The sequence below is a fragment of the Centroberyx gerrardi genome, chromosome 1 (genome assembly GCF_048128805.1).
Source record: "Centroberyx gerrardi isolate f3 chromosome 1, fCenGer3.hap1.cur.20231027, whole genome shotgun sequence".
Taxonomy (NCBI): Eukaryota; Metazoa; Chordata; class Actinopteri; order Beryciformes; family Berycidae; genus Centroberyx; species Centroberyx gerrardi.
In genome coordinates this window covers 27,777,740-27,796,207 of record NC_135997.1, presented here as the reverse complement: position 1 = coordinate 27,796,207, position 18,468 = coordinate 27,777,740, and the positions used below count along the sequence as shown (strand labels likewise).

General features: G+C 44.9%; 1 protein-coding gene across 1 annotated transcript in view; it reads left to right on the top strand.

The window, feature by feature from the left end:
- Positions 1–18,311, top strand: part of cskl (c-src tyrosine kinase-like) — a 51,017-nt gene extending 32,706 nt beyond the window's left edge. The window contains exons 3-13 of the mRNA XM_071897329.2: positions 463–576; positions 1,938–2,050; positions 6,678–6,897; positions 12,324–12,417; positions 13,271–13,336; positions 13,462–13,561; positions 13,844–13,934; positions 14,625–14,698; positions 15,363–15,558; positions 16,147–16,233; positions 16,805–18,311. Coding sequence (XP_071753430.1) covers positions 463–576; positions 1,938–2,050; positions 6,678–6,897; positions 12,324–12,417; positions 13,271–13,336; positions 13,462–13,561; positions 13,844–13,934; positions 14,625–14,698; positions 15,363–15,558; positions 16,147–16,233; positions 16,805–16,987 — 1,338 coding nt within the window. The 3' untranslated portion in view covers positions 16,988–18,311. The remainder of the gene's footprint in view (positions 1–462; positions 577–1,937; positions 2,051–6,677; positions 6,898–12,323; positions 12,418–13,270; positions 13,337–13,461; positions 13,562–13,843; positions 13,935–14,624; positions 14,699–15,362; positions 15,559–16,146; positions 16,234–16,804) is intronic.
- The last annotated feature ends 157 nt before the right edge of the window (positions 18,312–18,468 follow it).

Below are 18,468 nucleotides of genomic sequence, written 5' to 3'. Positions count from 1 at the left end.
TAGAATAAGCTTTCTTAGATTGTCAAGTAAGGACACCCAGAGAGGTGTCACAAATGAAGAGTTTCATGAGGTATTCGCCATTTAGGGGGAAATAGTAAATAGTGATACCTACTTCTTTCAAAAAGACTGAAAGCACAAAACAAATGATAGTAATTTTTAACCCTTCTGTACGTGGCTTATATTGATTTGATTTGATTTGATTTCAGTATCATGTGATCTATGTGCCCAGGTCACATGGGCTTACAAGACACATCCAATACAAGACATTGTAATGTTTGTATAACAACCATATTTCTAAAGAAACTCAGCTATTTCACAAAGTTCATTGCCATTTTGTCCTTTACAGACAGTCATTTTGCTATAATGCACACTTCTCAGCTCATCCTATAAAGGACAATAAAACATAAAATGAATTTCATTGCTGTGATTTGTGTCTGTTCCTCTCTGTCCTGGGTGATGTAGGCACCATGGGCGAATGGCACAGAGTGCGTAGCCAAGTATAACTTCCAGACCACCAACGAACAGGACCTGCCCTTCTGTAAAGGAGATGTGCTGACAATCATCGGAGTCACCAGGGTAAGGAAGACTGGGGCTAGGCACACATTTAACAATGCATGTTGTAACAAATCAAGCCTCAAAGCTGCCATCCCAGACACATTTTTGATATCGGGGTACTTCTAGAGTACTAGTAGAGTTCATTGTTTAACCACCTTTTAATTTACTTTTCAGGCTGCACAGTTAATCGCGTATAATCGTATATTACAATTTTAGTTTTCCCAGTTGCTAATTGTAGAATATTGGCATATTGGCAATATTGAACATTTCTTTGCAAAAGAAAAAAAAATGGCTGGCAATTGGAATTACAAAGTCAAAAGAATAATGTACTAACCCACAAATGGTGACCATAGAGGACAAAAGCAATATTCTCTCATAAATCCACTAAACTGTGATGTGTAGTTGAATTTGGCCCAAAACGCCTCTAGAAGGCTCAAGAGTAATTTCTAGTGTCCCAGAATCCCCCCCCTCTACACCTGCTGTCAATACCAAACACAGCTTCCACTACCCTTTACCTACACTTAGGCTTATTCCGAGCTCTTAACATTACTCAGTAATTTCTAAACTCAGCAACAATACTCAATGGGACGGCTCACACCAACAGTCCACTCAGCAGTTCAGAAACCGAATTGTATCAGCAATTATAGGCTAAAGGGATGGCGGATTCTTCTGGCTTGAAATGGCCTACTCAGCAGTTTTGTATAACTAAATTGTATCGGTAAACAATAATACCAAGAGCTGAGAGGAGCGTATCACTACTCACTCCAGCTACCATATATACTATCATATGATATATAACTAGATTGATATTCATATTTTTTCATATTGTCTTAGTCATAAGATCTGGACCCCAGCTGATATCCTTTCTTTTCGGCCAGAGTAATCATGCTACTGGGAAACACTATGTCAGCTAGCATGCTACAGACAAACAAGAGCTAACAAGCCAACATATCAACATGCTAAGAAATCGAGATACCAGCGAACATACTTCTAACAAATGGTGCACCAGCAGGCATGCTGCAGTCAAACAAATGATTCCTACCTTAAAACACTCATGGGTATCTACATTAGCAGCTTTATGCCCCAGTCAGTGTGCTTCCTCTTTAGCCAGAGCCGCTCACTGGCTCCCATTGCTGCTTCAGATATAGCCTTCACTGCCCGCTTTAAGCTCCGCCCATGAATGAATGATTCACCTGGTAGTCTTAAAGTGGACTTGGCTACAAACCCTCGGCATCCAACCTTCAAGGGGCATAGTTTAGCCTTCTAACCCCATTGAATCCCATTCTACCCATTGCCTGAGATTTTGGGGAGATGATAGCACATCATAATTCTTATCAACAGTAATGTTGTGCTAACCGCTTTATGTTGATGGACTGTTTCAGGATCCCAACTGGTACAGAGCGAGGAACACAGTGGGCAGGGAGGGAACCATCCCAGCAAACTATGTCCAGAAAAGGGAAGGAGTCAAGTCAGGAGGGAAGCTCAGTCTTATGCCGTAAGTACCAGAGGTGTAGTGGAGGAGAAACCCACCTCTCTGTGTGTGTGTGTGTGTGTGCGCACGTGTGCGTGTGCGCTTGTCTAACATAGCAATGTCCGTCTTGGGTGTGTAGTGTATTTTGTTTGTGTATCATGGCATTGCCGTGTTTATGTGTGTATGTTTGTGTATGTGTCTTATATTGTTGTTGTGTGTGAGTGCACACTATATAAATCATGGTGAACATTATAAAAAGCACTGTCTGTAAGAAAACAAAATCTAAATTCAGATTTTTTTTTTATACATATTGGTGGTCTTTCACCTCATGATGATCACTGGCTAGATTTAATTGTATATCCACCTTTTAATTAATGTCTACATAAGGCTGTATAGTTAATTGTGGATTCTCGTATATTGCAGTTTTAATGAATGTCCTCTGTAGTTGAAAATTGATTTTGATATGCGATGCCAAAAGTGTAGTACAAGAATTTTGTCTTTGAGATCAGCAGGTCTACTAATAGTTTACTGCAAAAATCAAGATGATAATTTTATCTATAATCATGAGGCCCTACCACTACATCAGTGTTAATTATGCTCGCCTTCCTGCCAATTGTGTGAACTAGCTGTTGTGCCTCCATTCACTTCTGTTGCCTGCAGCAAGGGAAAATGTAGTGTTCACTTCAAAAGTCAGGCAAAGCATCAAAGATGGAACTTCCATCCCTAGCAGAGTCATTTGTTTTTTACTGCGTCTTCTCTTGTCTCTCTCCGGCTGCCACAGAGGCCAGGACCGGCTGCGCACTAGATTTGAATCGGGCCCTTTGAAACGGCAGCTATTTCAAAAAGAGGAAAATATAACGAGAGGCTTATGCAAATGGAACGAGGCAGGAACGCCGAGAGCACACAGGCTGCCACAGTATCGTCACATAGCTGTGAGATGCTGTCATCCTCAAGGCGCAGAGGCTTTTGTAGTGAGACCCCGCAAATGATAGTAAACAAGTATTTAAACTTTACTGTTCGCTTCCGATTTAGACTGCTGACCTCAGGGGGTGAGGATGGCACCGAACTGGAGGTTGTTCATTCTAGTGTGATGTGAGGAAAGCGTTCCACTGTAAGGGAGTGTGCTATCTACAAGTACAGATATAAGCATGTGCTGTGTAACGCAGTATTACATGTGGCAGCTTTGGGCACACAATAGTTGGTGTTATCACATAGTAGCATCTTGTTGCCAGGAAACATTTGAATAGACTTTTGTCCCTCTGTGTCTCACTTTGTTGCCTGTTGCTGATAGTGTGGCCCCCTCTCCCTCTGCCTGGTGGTTAAGACACACCCATACTGTCTGTCCACACCATCATGAACTGGTCACTGGGTCGTCCAGCATGTTGAGGTTAGGGTTAGGCCCAATGGTAACTACAAACTCATGTTGTATATACTGTATACTTTGTTGCTTGTTGCACAAACGAATCATAACCGCATTAATTATTAAACTCCAAAATGAAATATGAAGGCATTCACATAGTCATGTAGGTAATTGCGAGCAAATTACAGCATGAATTTTCCAGCGCTTGCAGCAACTTTTCTGTAGCTCTGATTAAATTTTGCATCAGCTTGATATGCTACCAGTGAACATAAAATCTCTGACATTATTTCAAAACCACGACCCCAATATTCAGGCGTTGATTTTCATGCGTTTATTTATGTCTTTCACACAGAAATTGTTACACCTCAGTATAGCTGTCATCAATTTCTCGTCCGTTTAGGGCACAGCAGGTGTTTTCACTTCGGTAGGGGAAACAGGATGCGCAAAAGATGTGGTCGGCCGTTGATGGCTGACGTGTCCCAAAAGTTCAGCAGTGGTCACCTTTTTAGCGCTGACTAACCGCTCAACCGCTGTCACTTTGGCTAATTTTATTTTAGTTGCGCTGTAGAAAAAGAGTGTACTCCCAGTGGCTCGTTGCTCAGGCTAACGCCGTGGTGTACACACTTCGAAAATACGATAGGCAGACAGCCACGGTTACTGCTGCCGACCTCCTGTCTCTACCGCTGCATTTAATGAGATCACTGCATAGTTAAATGGTTGTTTCATATAGGTCAGGTCACCCAGGACCCGGTCCTCAGGGGCCATTAGTTGAAACCCAGAGGGAGTTGCTAGTTATGAATCGCTAGCAGATGTCTCAGGGAAGACCTCTCCCTCTCCTCTGGGTTACATAAGGGCTCAGCTGTGGTCTTCTGTCCCCACGCTCACCCTGACCGATGGATGCTCGCCTCCTTCTCTGGCCTCTAACAGCTCGCTCTCTCTGCCGCCCCCATGTGGCAGACATCTGCCCTGCGTTGGCCCGGGAGCAGCACCACCCTAAAGGAGGATGGGGGTGTTCAGCCTTCCCTCTTGTTCCCATCGAGTTGTTTACCATCTTTTTGGGACATTTTATTGATTGAAAAACAGTCTGACAAGCGTCACTTCAAGATGATGTAATGTAAGAGACAGCGCTGCAGTTGATTCCTGCGGTCAGAATAGTTAGTGCGGCGTCCACCGAGGGGCTGTTGCGTTCGTCTGCGGGCCCGGGCCGTGCGCGCCTGGCGCCTGCTCTCGGATTAATGGGAGTTAAGGAGCTGCTGTCCATCGGAGAAGCTGCCTGCGCTGATCTAATCAACTCAACCCGCATTAAGCTGCTTTGCCACGAGGGCCTCTGCTTTGCTCCGTCTGAGAAGGCGGAGGACGAGGGGGAGGGAGAGGAGGAGGAGGAGGAGGCGGCCAGGGGAAAACGGGCTAAATCAATTATAGCCGTTGATTACCGCCCACTCACCAGCCAACACTGATAGAGAGACCCTGTGGGCTGCTACTGTTTGTGGCTGATACGACCTTTCACACAAAGACTGATGTGAATCGATGGGCAACGGTGTGCTGTTTTGTGGTCCGGGTTGCTGGGATGGTGGAGTGTTTGACGCAAGACCACGGGGCTGTGGACGCAGAGTAGATAGAGTACCGATTTGTTTGGTACCTGTATCAGGTTTAAGACAAACTCTATCAAAATATATCACAGCTTCAAAATGCTGAATCCTTATAATTGGATCTCAGGTTTTGTTCTAGCCTAGCGGTATTTTATTTAGAAAATCAATGGAGTTTAGTCTTATACAATTAGCTTGGGCAAATTTTACACAAACTAATCGAGTATTAAATATCCAACCCATATCAATCTCCAACAATACCCAGCCCACGCTAGAGGACTTAGAGCAGAGCAGACATTAGAAAAGAGGATGGACCAGTGGATGACAGTGTGGTGCGGCTTACTAATCCATCCATTAGTAGCCTATAGATGCAGCCACCAGGCCATATGGTGAGACTGAGGCAGGGTTATAGCCGCTAAATCGGGGGAACCGGAGCTATATTTGTTCTCAGAGCTGGTTAAAACCAGCAGGACTCCCAGCAGCCTGCCTGCCTTTAGCTAAGCTTACGGTCAGCAGAGGCCTGTTTTTTTTATATACTCCAGTAAGTGGTGAGAAGGCTGGCCAGCTCTTGTTCCCCCTCACCTCAGTCTGCTCTCACCCCTCTGTCAGCTGGGGAGGGGGGGTGGGGGGTGGGGGGTGCTGTCTGACCCGGCGTCTTCGCCTGAACCGTTTTGCATTTTCCTGTTATTGCAGTGCCTGTGTGTCAGTTTCCGACTCTGCCCCAGGCTCTCTCTGTGTGTGTGTGTGTGTGTGTGTGTGTGTGTGTGTGTGTGTGAGAGAGAGCACCATGTTTCCTGTTGTTCGGGCTCAGGTACTTTCTCACTGACTCCTCCAGACAAGACAGCCCCTCCCCTCCACTGCTCAAGCAGAACAGACTGGAAGTGCCGCTGTGTTGCTCTGAAACTGCTGCTGGCTTCCCCCTTCGCCGCCTCACTCGCGTTTCTCACTTCTCATTTCAGAGCAGAGCTGTGGACCATGATACATGCCAGTGGAGCCTCCTCTCTGGTTCAAGGTGTTAATCAGTGAAATTGGTGTAGTGATTGGTCGGAATGAAAACCCAATTACTTGTGGGCCTCGATGGTGCATGGTTGAGAATCGTTTTAGGCTTTTAGCTGATGGTCTTATCCAGAGCAACTCTCTGACAGAGCAGATGAGGATTTTCAACGTTTTCCTCAACAACATGAATGGATTGTGGGGATCAAACCTGTCTCTTTAAGCACTAGTCCACTCTGCTGCATTGTTACATCAGCTTATATACTGCTAGGCCTAACACTTTTTACTTGGTACTTCTTTTTGCTTGACGTGTGTGTGTGTGTGTGTGTGTATGCAAGCAATACTTGTCAGTTCTTGAAGCCCCTAAACAATTCCCGGACCACCTTTTTCTCCCTTTATCCATCTCTCCCTTCTCCTTTCTTGATCTGCCTCTCACCTTTTCTCTCTCTCCCCAACTCTTTCTCCTTTCCCTCTCTCCCCCTCTTTTTTCTCTTTCCTCTCTCACCCTCTTCCTTATCTCGTTTCTTGCTCTACTTCCCTCTCTCTTTGTCTCTCTCGCTTTCCTTTCTCGCCCCCGCCTCTTCTCTCCTCCATCCTCTCTGTCTCCCCCATTTCCTTTCTCTCTCGCCCCATTCTTTTCTGCCTCTCCCTCTCTTTCTCTCTCTCCTTCCTTGCTCTCCCCCTCTCTCCCTCCCTCCCTCCCTCCCTGCAGCTGGTTTCATGGGAAGATAACTCGGGAGCAGGCCGAGCGGCTGCTCTACCCTCCGGAGACGGGTCTGTTCCTGGTGAGGGAGAGCACCAACTACCCCGGCGACTACACCCTGTGCGTCAGCTGCGACGGCAAGGTGGAGCACTACCGCATCATCTACCACAACGGCAAGCTGACCATCGACGAGGAGGAGTACTTTGAGAACCTCATGCAGCTGGTGGAGGTGAGGGACGACACGTGTTGCGCTGTTTCATCTGTTTTAACCCTTCTTCACAGGATGATATGTTTAGAGGTGTAGATTCCCACCTCAAGGCAGTGAAGCACAGGGCAATTTTTCAGGCAACTACAATAGATAACATTGCTCAAGGAGTTGCTGCAGGTGAGGATGAAAACATCAGGACGGGCCAGTACACTATGCCTCACTGGAGGCTCCGCCCACCTTAATTAGGGATGCACCAATCAGGTTTTTGCACCAGACAAGTTTTCAGTTTTGTCAAAGAAGGTGAAATTTGTTAGTCTTGTTTCCTCAGGCAGGCTGTTTTGATGTTTAGGGGCTCTGGTCAAGCAAAAGGAGGATTATCTTCCTATATAGTTGTAAATCACGATTATTAATCACAATTATTAGTCTTGATGACTTGAGGAGCAAAAACATTTTAGTGCACCTTATGCATCTTATATCAACACCTTCACTATATTCAGCTACAGCAGATGTTCTAAATAAGATCAAATGTTTCAACATTGCAAATATGGCAGTATTTACTATTTTAGAAACTGTGTAAACTGAAATCAAGATATGCAGTCATACATGATTAATTGTGCAGCCCTGTGATTTAATGACTCCATAGAGACACACACACACACACACACACAGAGGATCCCTGTAGATCTTCCCTAGAAAACAAGAGTCCACTACATGTTCTCCAAAAAGCTGTCTAATCTTCTCTCCCTCGCTGTTATCTAAAAGCCACGAGTTCAGAGGAAGGACAGAGTGTGGGGAGAGGAAGATAGGAGGACATGATGGCAGAGAGAGGGATAGAGAGAGAGCGAGGTCTTTCATCCTCAGATAAAGAGAATAGCTAGATTGGTGCTATCACTCTTTTAATTGGACCTCATCTCTCTGCCCTGGGGGGCGTTGGATGTGGACAGGAATGTGCCAGCTGGCACCGAGGACCATCTACATCCCCAGTGCACTCTTATTATCAGCCGCCCACCATCTCTCCCTCTCCTCTCTCTCTCTCTCTCTCTGTCTCTCTCTCTCTTGTTCACACCCTCTAGGCTTGGCTCTGCCTCCACTTCCCTTCTCCACCTCCCCTCTCTCTCTCTCTCTCATGCTATCTCTTAACCTCTCTCTACCCCTCCCTCTCTCTCTTTCTTTCTCCCACCTGTGTCGTTCCGTGGTGTATACCTGACATATTGCTTTCCCATTATTCTCTCTCTCTCTCTCTCTCTCTCTCTCTCTCTCTCTCTCTCTCTCTCTCTCTCTCTCTCTCTCTCTCTCTCTTTCTCTCTCTCTCTCTCTCTCTCTCTCTCTCTCATGACGTACATGTGCACATTCCAAGGCATATATTCAAACATAAATAAAATAGAAATAAAGTCAAATAAAATTAGATAAATTGCAAATTAAATCTATAGATAAAATAATAAAATATTTCTGGATAATAACAGTGACGATTACAACAGTGATGATTACAAAATACTTGTAATACATGTGCTTACTAGGCAAAGTTAAAAGAAGGGATTACAGAGTTGATGCGTTTGTTTGATTATGGCTTGATGATACAATAGAACTCTGTGCTCAATATGTAATAAGATTTTCTCCAAGGAGAATACACATTTTTTTCATTGATAATTAAATCTTGAAAATTCTTTATTCTTTCAGAGATTTTTGAAAAGTATGTGTGTGTGTGTAGCTTCCTATTTAGTACAGGAGAGCAGGAAGTGTCCTTCACTCTGTTTCTCCTGAGTCAGAGTGTACACACACTCTTTCTTCTCTTGGCAGCCAGGTTCCTCTGTGCCGGTCTGTCTCTACAGCTAGCTGCTGCTCACTGAGTCTGTACAATGTCAGTAGCTTCCTTTGTCTGGGCTCTTTGATTCTGATCACATACTGTGCCAAACTGTAATTTTTTTTCCATTTAGTTTTGTTTATGTGTCTGATTTCTTTTTGCCAATAGTGATAATCTTCTTGTGTTTTCTATTTGTTTGAATTTTGTCAATGGTTGGTGTTTTTTGGTCAGGTATTCCTAGCTGTCACTCTCTGGGTGTCTCCTCCAATATACCAGTGCTGTACTGTGGTAATACTCTGGGCCACTGTGTGCCAGGTGGCTCCAAAACCTGGATGCTCTCTTGTCTATATGCGCTTGGACTCTTCCTGTGCACACCTAATGCTTTTGCAGAATTCCAAATATGGAATTTAAGTCAGACTTTTGTCCCAGGCTTCATAGTTGCATTTGAAATGCAGACCCCAGATTTCACTACCATAAAGAGCTATTGGTTTAATGATAGAATACAACATTTTCAACCAATTTTTCTACAAGGGTTAAATCTATACAGTGATTTTCTTATTGTATATCATGCTCTGCGTGCAGTTTCTTACTGCTAAGTCAAACCTCCCAGATGAAGTGACTGTCAGGCCCAGATAGTTGCTCTCTCTCTCTCTCTCTCTCTCTCTCTCTCTCTCTCTCTCTCTCTCTCTCTCTCTCTCTCTCTCTCTCTCTCTCTCTCTCTCTCTCTCTCTAATAACCTATGAATGAATTCCTTACATTCTTGTGTGTTTCTCCGGCTTGTTCTCTGTTCCCCTGCTCTGTCTCATTGGCCTGTCACAACAGGCTCCACAAGGGCCCTAGACACACATACACACACACACACACACTATATACATACACACACACACACACAGCCAGACTTGCTCAGTACGGTGAAAATACTGGAACGTACATACACACACACCACTGCCACTCTGTCAATCACCGCATCCACAGTAGCGTTATGCACGTCAGCTGCACATAACACAAGTAATCAAGCACTGTTAAAGATTTAGAGATGCACATGGTTGATTTTTCTCATTGTATACGTAATATGGACATACATGATTCAGATTCAGCCATGAAGGAGAGAGGTAGATAAAAGAGAGGAGATTGGGTAGAGAAAGTAAAGAAAAACTATTAAGCCTCGAGACAACCGAGACGCGGGTCGCGCAAAAGGTGACACCTAACTTGACAATGGCTTTTTTCCAGTGTGTTAATACATGGGAAAGTATTAAAATGTACACTGATACTGTTGAAGTGAATTGAAAGTGGCTGCTGAGGTGTTTACAAGGGTGTAACAGCACAATGGAAGTACAATCAGTGCCATTGCCCGTTTTGTATTTCTATTGCTTGATTACACCCTTCTAAGTAAATTATATATTGGGGAGATCTTCTTGATTTACCCAGTGTCATTGGGTACTTGAAGTACATTTCCATAGGTTATTACACAGATTAAAAGACTGAAATGAGGACATTGTAATGTGTTACTCAGTATTAAGAGGGTGGTCCTGATATTCAGTGTGCACCCATCCAGAGTCCTGCATCCTCTAGGATAACATGGAACACAGTGCAGTTTTACAGGAGAGCATAACTACAGCACTGAAGAATGCAGAAGAATTTAAGTGTGTGTGTGTGTGTGTGTGTGTGTGTGTGTGTGAGAGAGAGAGAGAGAGAGAGAGAGTGAGAGGTTGTTATTATACATGTGCAGACATGAATATCTCTGAGCTACACCTTGAGCTACATTCACCAGCTTCCATACAGAATAATGTGGAGGAGCTGACCCTTCCTTCACCATGCTGCCCCCTGGTGGTTCAGACTGTAACTCACAGGCTCTGGTCAATTCGCCATGCTGCAGTTTTATCACATTGGCTTTGTCGGTGGGGGAGCTTCTTCTTTTGCTTCTTCATTAATCTAGTGGTTAGAGACGGGTTCGATTTCCCCCTGTGACGTCAAGCATCTGTCCCGCTAGAGTGTCCTTCATTAGCTCTCTGTCTCTTTGATTGTTTTCCCCCTCTCGCATCAATAGAGTATCACCAAAAAAAGACATTGCGGACGATCGCTCATGACTGACTTGATGACGTGAAGATGAGCTGATATTGACTGGGGTGTGTTTGGTTTGCTGTGTTTAATGGGGTGAAAGGTCAGCAGCGTTGACCTCTCTCACACCCACGCACTCTTCCTCTGCTGCTGGTTCCCACAATAAACGCTCCCCACCTCCACGCCTCCCAGCAGGACAACTGCTACCAGAACCTTAGTCAGAAGCCTAAGGCCATGATGACATTCAGTGCATCAATATCCGACGGAGGCTCATTGATGACAAATGAGAGAAACCATTACCACTGCATTACTGCGTTGCAGCTGCATTGCGTTCCAGCGAGTTGTATTTATTCCACTTAACACAAGTTTTGCGGTAGAGTATCCCAATTCTGCTGTGTTGCATTCACAAAAGAATTGTCTGCAGTCCTAATGCAGGATAAATGCATGAAACAGGACTTGAACAGTGGCTCCTGCTGGCCGCTTTGCTCTCCCATCCCTGGAACGACCTGCTTATCTCTCCACCAGACTCTTCTGCCTCCTTGCCTCCCCAATGGTGGAACAACCCTCCTGCTCCAGTCAGAACAGCAGAGTCAACCCTTCCATCTCCCAGAAGTGCCTCACGTCCCCCTTGCCCATACCTTCCTCCTCCGCTCACTCCAATATGCTCTTATCTCAATGACAAAAAAATCCATTCTACTTCTCTCCTCAGCTCTTATTTCTCTGAGAGCCTGAGATCTGACAGTAAACTCCATTTCATCCCGCGAATGGAAATTAGCCCGGTCTTCTCCTGTCCTACAAGACAGCCTGCCCTCCTCTCCAGCTCTGATGTTTGTTGATAAAAGTTAAACCTATCGCGCTTCATCTGTATGGTTGAGGCACTCTTGATGTTTGATACCTGTGGAGGCCAGCACTACTGATGTGCTGTGCATAATGAATAGACGCAGCCTCTGCCGTTCAGTCTTTCATGTTTTTGCAGCCGTTCCACTGTAGCTTGTTTCTGTAGTAACGGTGGTGCTTTGGGAGCCTGTAGTCGGCTTCACCAATCAGAAGTAATGTATTAACATCAATCCCAGTAGTCCCAGTAGTGAATTATGGTCTACTGCCAATTTTTACCCATTAGATTATTTAATTGAGACGATGAATCTTGAGACCCTAAATTGGATCAAATCGATGCATCATAGCTGAATTTTAAAAAATTACAATCAAGGTGATTAACTTGCTAATTTGTGCTTCTACTGGCATTGGATTTGAATTAGTGTGTGTTGGGTCTGGCCACTACTGCAACCTTCACCTGCTCTGTTGAAACTTGGCTTCAAAGACACGACTACTTCCTGCCCCCCGGCCTGCAGAAGCTGCTCTTCCCTCTGGGTCTAAATCTGCTATGTTGGATACTTACAAAGAGAGCCAGCCAGCCAGCCAAAACCCCTGTGCACAGTCCATGCCAAAATGATCTCTATTATAAACATGAAAAAGTTTTTTCATCCTGTCTACTTACTAGCTAGCAGCTATATCCATGTTTTGCACTGCAGTCCGCTTCATCTATTCATGTATTTTTTATTTTTTTTATTCTCTTTAACTCTGTCCCCAGCATTACACCAAAGACGCAGATGGCCTGTGCACCAGGCTGATTAAACCCAAGCTGATGGAGGGAACAGTGGCAGCTCAGGACGAGTTCTCCAGGAGTAAGGACACACACTGAGCCCTCATAACACTGGTCCACAGGGACATTACACACACACACACACACACACACACACACACAGTTCTCACGGACACTGGCCTACTGGGACGTTAACACAAATGCACACAGGGATATTAGTGTGTGTGTATGCTGTCACACTAAGCTCACAAACACAAAGTCTACAGTGGGCATGAAGATGTATACACACACACACACACACACACACAGCCAAAGCCTGCGTCTCCCACAATGCTCTGCTATTATCCCAGTCTTAATAGCATTAATCAACAGAGGGTAATTAATCTCTCTGTGTCTGGGGACGGCTGCTGGGCTCCACCAGGCAGAGGGTTTCACCAGCTCTCAAGGTCAAAGCTAGCCTTCCTCTCCACCTCTGCCTGTCTCTTCACTCCTCACCCTCTTCCCATCTGACCTGAAGGGCAAATTCTTACACGGAAAAATGATGAAAAGCTAGATGTTGACGAATCAAGATAAATGTTGGACTAAATCAAGGCTTTCCCTCCAAAACGAGATGTCTACCACTCGAAAAGTGGGACGCATACAAGATGATTGCTGGCATGAATGTTGAAAGTTGAATTAATGTTTTGATAGTTTAGTTTAATAGTTGTTGGCTGTCTTCAACTCAAAAAACACAAAATATTGACAATTAATATTATGTTATCTGTGTTTTTTGATATTGACAATAATCATCAGGTACGTTGTTTTTTTTTTACTGTTTGTGCTTTCCCTTGGATGTTGTACATTAGTCTTATTGGGCCTATAGCACAACAGACAACTACTAGTTTTTATGTTTTGGCTGTGAAGACTGCTAAGTGTCATCTGTCCTCTCTTGCCAGGCGGCTGGGCCTTGAACAGAAAGGAGCTGAAGCTCCTCCAGACCATTGGCAAAGGGGAGTTTGGAGGTGAGGAACTGATCTGTAATACCACAGTAAAAATACCTCTATCATACCCATAATCACAGTAAAGAGGGTCCTCTTGGATGTTGGTTCTATACTGAAGTTTCACCCTGTGTCTGTGTCCCTGTCAGATGTGATGGTGGGAGACTACAGAGGGACCAAGGTGGCGGTCAAGTGTATCAAAAACGACGCCACAGCGCAGGCTTTCATCGCCGAGGCCTCTGTCATGACGTAAGCTGCTACAACTCTGCTTTGTCCTTCAAACTGTGTGTAAAATAATTGTGTGTGTGTGTGTGTGTATGCAGATATGTTTTCCACTTTCAAATATAAGGTCATTCTCCATCACTGGTTGATGTGTTTTTAAGTGATTTTTGATGTGATTTGATTTATTTCAGTCAAAAAGAAGATGGTATCCATATACACCCATTTCTCATCTTATATTGAGATGTTCAGAGTGACCTTAATGTGTTGTTCATGCCAACACTGGATCTTTCTGTTTCTGTGTCTCTACAGGCAACTGAGGCACAACAACCTGGTGCAGTTGCTAGGGGTAATTGTGGAGGAGAGAGGCAGTCTCTACATCGTCACAGAGTACATGGCCAAGGTCAGTCGCACTGCTGACTCTTTCTAGATGGTCCAACAATGTTTCCTGTCATGGAAAACCTCTTGAAGTTGTGGATTTTGTGTTGTCCAAGGCTCATAATGATAACGGAAAATGCCGCGTGCAAAAAGATTGGGAAATGTCACAGAAATTTGCTCATTTTTAAAGCTGTCGAGGCTTTAATGTCAATTGCAGCTGCTGGCAAGCAGGTACCTTTGGGGAACTAATCAGAATTTAAGCCAATAATTATAATCATCTAAATGATTTCCTGATAACATTAAGCCCCAAGTGATATATTTTAACTAGCCATGTGGAATTCCAGTTAGCTATTAGGAAAAATAAAGTCTAACAATGTGTTTGCGCTCCAAGTGATGAAAGTCATGGAGAAGTCATGGCATTTGATCAGCAACACTGTTGGGCACCTTGCCCTGTCTGCAATCAAGTCTGGTTTTTTTGTTACATGTTTAAAAATGGACATTGTTTAAAAACTATTAAATACTTAAAATACACCATACATTGTAGTCCTGTATAGGTCAATGGATTGAACATTGTACTATCACTGTCAGGGTTAGAGGTTTGTTTGGAGCCACCCAAGCTAAAAATGTACTTACGGCATAGTAAGGTGCTGTGGGATAAAAGTGTTCTCCAAATGCCATATGCTTGTGTGTTAAAAGTGTGTGTACTCTCTCACAGGGCAGTCTAGTGGACTACCTTCGCTCTCGAGGACGGACCGTGCTGGGCGGAGACTGCTTACTCAAGTTCTCTCTGTAAGTCTCCTTCATCCTAATTTGATTTGTACAAAAGACAAACGTTTCATCAGCGCTTCTCAGGGTCTAGTGATGAACCGCGGTGCTTTGGCTGTCAGGATTTGAATTGAATTTCAAAAGAAGGATGCCAAGGCGCTTGCCTAGGAGGATAAAAGAGCCATTTGTTTAGGTAAACAACCAACGCGCAGGTCGTTTACCTCGATAAATTGCTGGTTTATCTGCGAGTCAAGTGCCTTAGCCTCCATTTAATTTTAATTTAATGTAGTCATTTAGCTGATGCTGTTATCCAGCATGACTTAAATTGTGTGCAACTGTAGAATATGCTTAAACACCTCAGTCGCCAACCAATAAGCACAAGTAACAAATAGTATAAGCATCCAAAAGTAAGGATTGCAAGGTTCACTGTCATAGTGTGAACTGTAACCCTAGAATGAACATGTCAGATAGAGAAGTGCTAGGAAATGGCTAAGAGGACGTATAACGGTTTTGTTTTTTAACTTCAGCTTCAACCTCAACCATAGCCATAGATATACATAGATAAATTAGCATATGTGCACCTGGCTCCGATAGGTGAAGGTCGTTATAAAATTTTAATGGTACAATTATCTCAGCCATCCTTTCCTCACCGTTGTCTCTCCTGTCTCGCTGTGTCCTCGTTTCCCAGCGATGTGTGTGAAGCCATGGAGTACCTGGAGGCCAACAACTTCGTGCACAGAGACCTGGCGGCCCGCAACGTGCTGGTGTCCGACGACAACATCGCCAAGGTCAGCGACTTTGGCCTGACCAAGGAGGCTTCCTCCACACAGGACACTGCCAAGCTGCCTGTCAAATGGACCTCCCCCGAAGCACTAAGAGAGAAGGTGAGAGGACAAGCGGTGCATGGAGAGCAGACCGGGTCCATTAGCGGTGGCATTCTTAGCTGTTGTTTTGACCCGCTTGGAGTACCAGATGGGTGGGGTTTGAAGTCTTGTCACGATACCAGAATTTTGACTTCGATACCAATACTGCGTTTAATATCTACAAATTTGACGCCGCTATGATACCACTGCAAACAAGAAAAAACATCAAGCAGTGAGTTACCACACTTGACCTGGACAGCTTTGTAGCAGCTTTTGCCGCAGGGGTTTTGATGTCATTTGGTTGTCTGTCTTTGCGGCTCTGTAAGCAAAATAGTTTCATACTTTGCTCCTGGCACCAGTTTTGTCAACCAGTTTTTAACCTCCTTCTTTTAACTACAATGTTCAGCTTGCATAACACATTTGTTAAGTATTGAATGTTTGTATTTTGAATTCAGTCTTTCGTAACAGTATTGAAGTAGTATCAAAATTTCAGTTATCGTGACAACACTATTCAAAATGTGCAATCCCCATCTGTTTGGCTGCCTTTGAATGCCTTTGTTTAATGTCTGAATTTGGGGTCCTCCTCTCCTCTTCTCTCATGTTCAACAGAGGTTCTCCACCAAGTCGGACGTCTGGAGTTATGGAATCCTACTTTGGGAGATCTACTCCTTTGGGCGCGTGCCTTACCCCAGAATTGTAAGTACCTTAACCAGGCCTCTGTGGCTCACTAAGGCCTGAAGAGTGCCAGTAGATGGCAGGCTTTATTGCAAAGACCAATAGTTTGGACCTAGACCAAGATTAATGGGATGTGTTGTATGTTCCGTGTTGACCTCAAAATAAACAAATGTATGGCGTTAGACTTAGGAGGGAGCAGGTTGAGGAGTAATGCAGAGTTCCTACACAGGTTTGAAAAATCTGGCAAAGTATGGACAATGAATTTGATCATTTCCAAATCTTGAAAGGTTTGGAAATTGCACAAAAAGTTTTGAAAAGCTAAGGAAAATGGTAATGCAGAGCCAATACACAACAGTCACAATTCACATTACATATTTTGATATTTGTGGTTATGAACAATAACCTTCATCTAGGGTGTTGTGGCATAGACAGTCATACTATCAGCATGCACCCGCTGACCAGAATTTTCATGGCAATTTCTGGAAAATGTATGGTATTTTGACATAGAAAACCTGTTCAACCCCTGATAACGTTGTGCTCTCTCTCTCTCTCTCTCTCTCTCTCTCTCTCTCTCCCCCTCTCTCCCTCTCAGCCCCTGAAGGAGGTGGTGCCCCGGGTGGAGAAGGGCTACAAGATGGACGCCCCGGACGGCTGCCCGCCCGTGGTGTACGACCTGATGAAGCAGTGCTGGACCCTGGACTCGGTGGTGCGGCCCTCCTTCCGCATGCTGAGGGAGAAGCTGCAGCATATCAGAGCCAAGGAGCTCTACCTGTGAAGAGGAAGAGGCGAGGAGGAAGAGGAGGAGGAGGCGAGACGCAGCCCAGCGCAGCCATGGAGGAGGAGGAGGAGGAGGAAGAAGAGGGACCACCACACCCCCTCCTGCCTGCCCAGCCTGTGGACCTCATGGGACTGCCGTACTGTTGCTGCCTCCCCTGACCTCAGTTGTCCGTCAGTCTTCCTCTGCTTCCATAACAAGGACTGTTTCTGTTTGTGTTGTATAGCTTTTGCCAGACAGTTTTCCTCCTCTCTCGACGGGCCACCGCTCTATCCTCCTCTTATACCTCTCTCTCTCTCTCTGTCTGTCTCTCTCTCTCTCTCGGGCCAAGTTTCTCTTCTCTCTCTCTCTTTTTTTCCCCCTCCTCCTCTCCTGAACATGACATTAATTGGGGGGGAGGCTGGCCTTTTCCTCCACATGTTTGTCAGGTGCTCTTTCTTCTTCTTCTTTCTTCTTTCTCCCCACCCCCCACCCACTCCTCATCATTCCTGGATCTCTGTATCACGGTGTGGCTCTGCATGCTTTTCAACTCCCCCCCCTTCCCCTCCCCTCTCTCTCTATCTTTCCATCCCTCCTATCCCTCCCCCCCCCCCCCCCCCCCAGCGTGTCGTCAAGTGTGGGGCCTTCGCTCTGTGCCAAAGTGCCTCCAGTCTACAGAGCTCCAGACTTCCCTCCAGCACTCCTCCAATTGGACTGTTCTGGTTTGATTTTTTTTTTATTCCTTTTTTTTTTAAAGAAACCTTTTTTTATTGCTTTTTTTTTTTTTGTTCAGGGAGGTTGTTAATTTGTTTTTAGTGCCGTCTCCTCCCCGCCACCTTCTCCCCTCCCAGATTGGGTGTATCTTTTTTTTCTCTGTGTCCATAAAGAGAGCGTGAACAGGAAGAGCGAGGCGTTGCGGGCCAGTATCACGTTCGCCGCCGCAGCCGCCGTCCTCCAACCAAGTCAACTCGGAGGTGGGGGAGGGGGGCAGGACTTAATAGGAGGAGAAGGGGGGGGAGAGGCAGTTCACAAACGTGGTTGATTCATCATACGTGGGCTTGTTTTTTATATCAAAATATATTTAAAGGATTAAAAAAAAAAAAAAAAAGAACAAGGAAAAAAAACTGACTGGGGCGGAGGAGAAAAAAAAAAAGGATGACTTTCAGCAGCCGAGAGGAAAGACTCTCCTTGTCTCTTGGCGTTAGGAATGTTCAGTGTCTCTGTGAACGCTGGGGTCGGGGTGGTGCATGCTGTGTGTGAGAGGCCTTGGGTTCAACTGTCAGTGCTTTCAATGTTCATTGTTTTATTATGCTACCATGATTATGAATAAATCATTCCATCTGAACAGCGTGGAAACACCTGCATCATGATATCATAGGTGGGAGGGGGAAGGGAGGTGTGTGTGTGTGTCTGTGTGTGTGACATTTGAATACATGTATTAGGGTTACTATAAAGGAACCTTAACACACCCTCTGGCGGACATAGTGGAGGCCCTCAGCAAA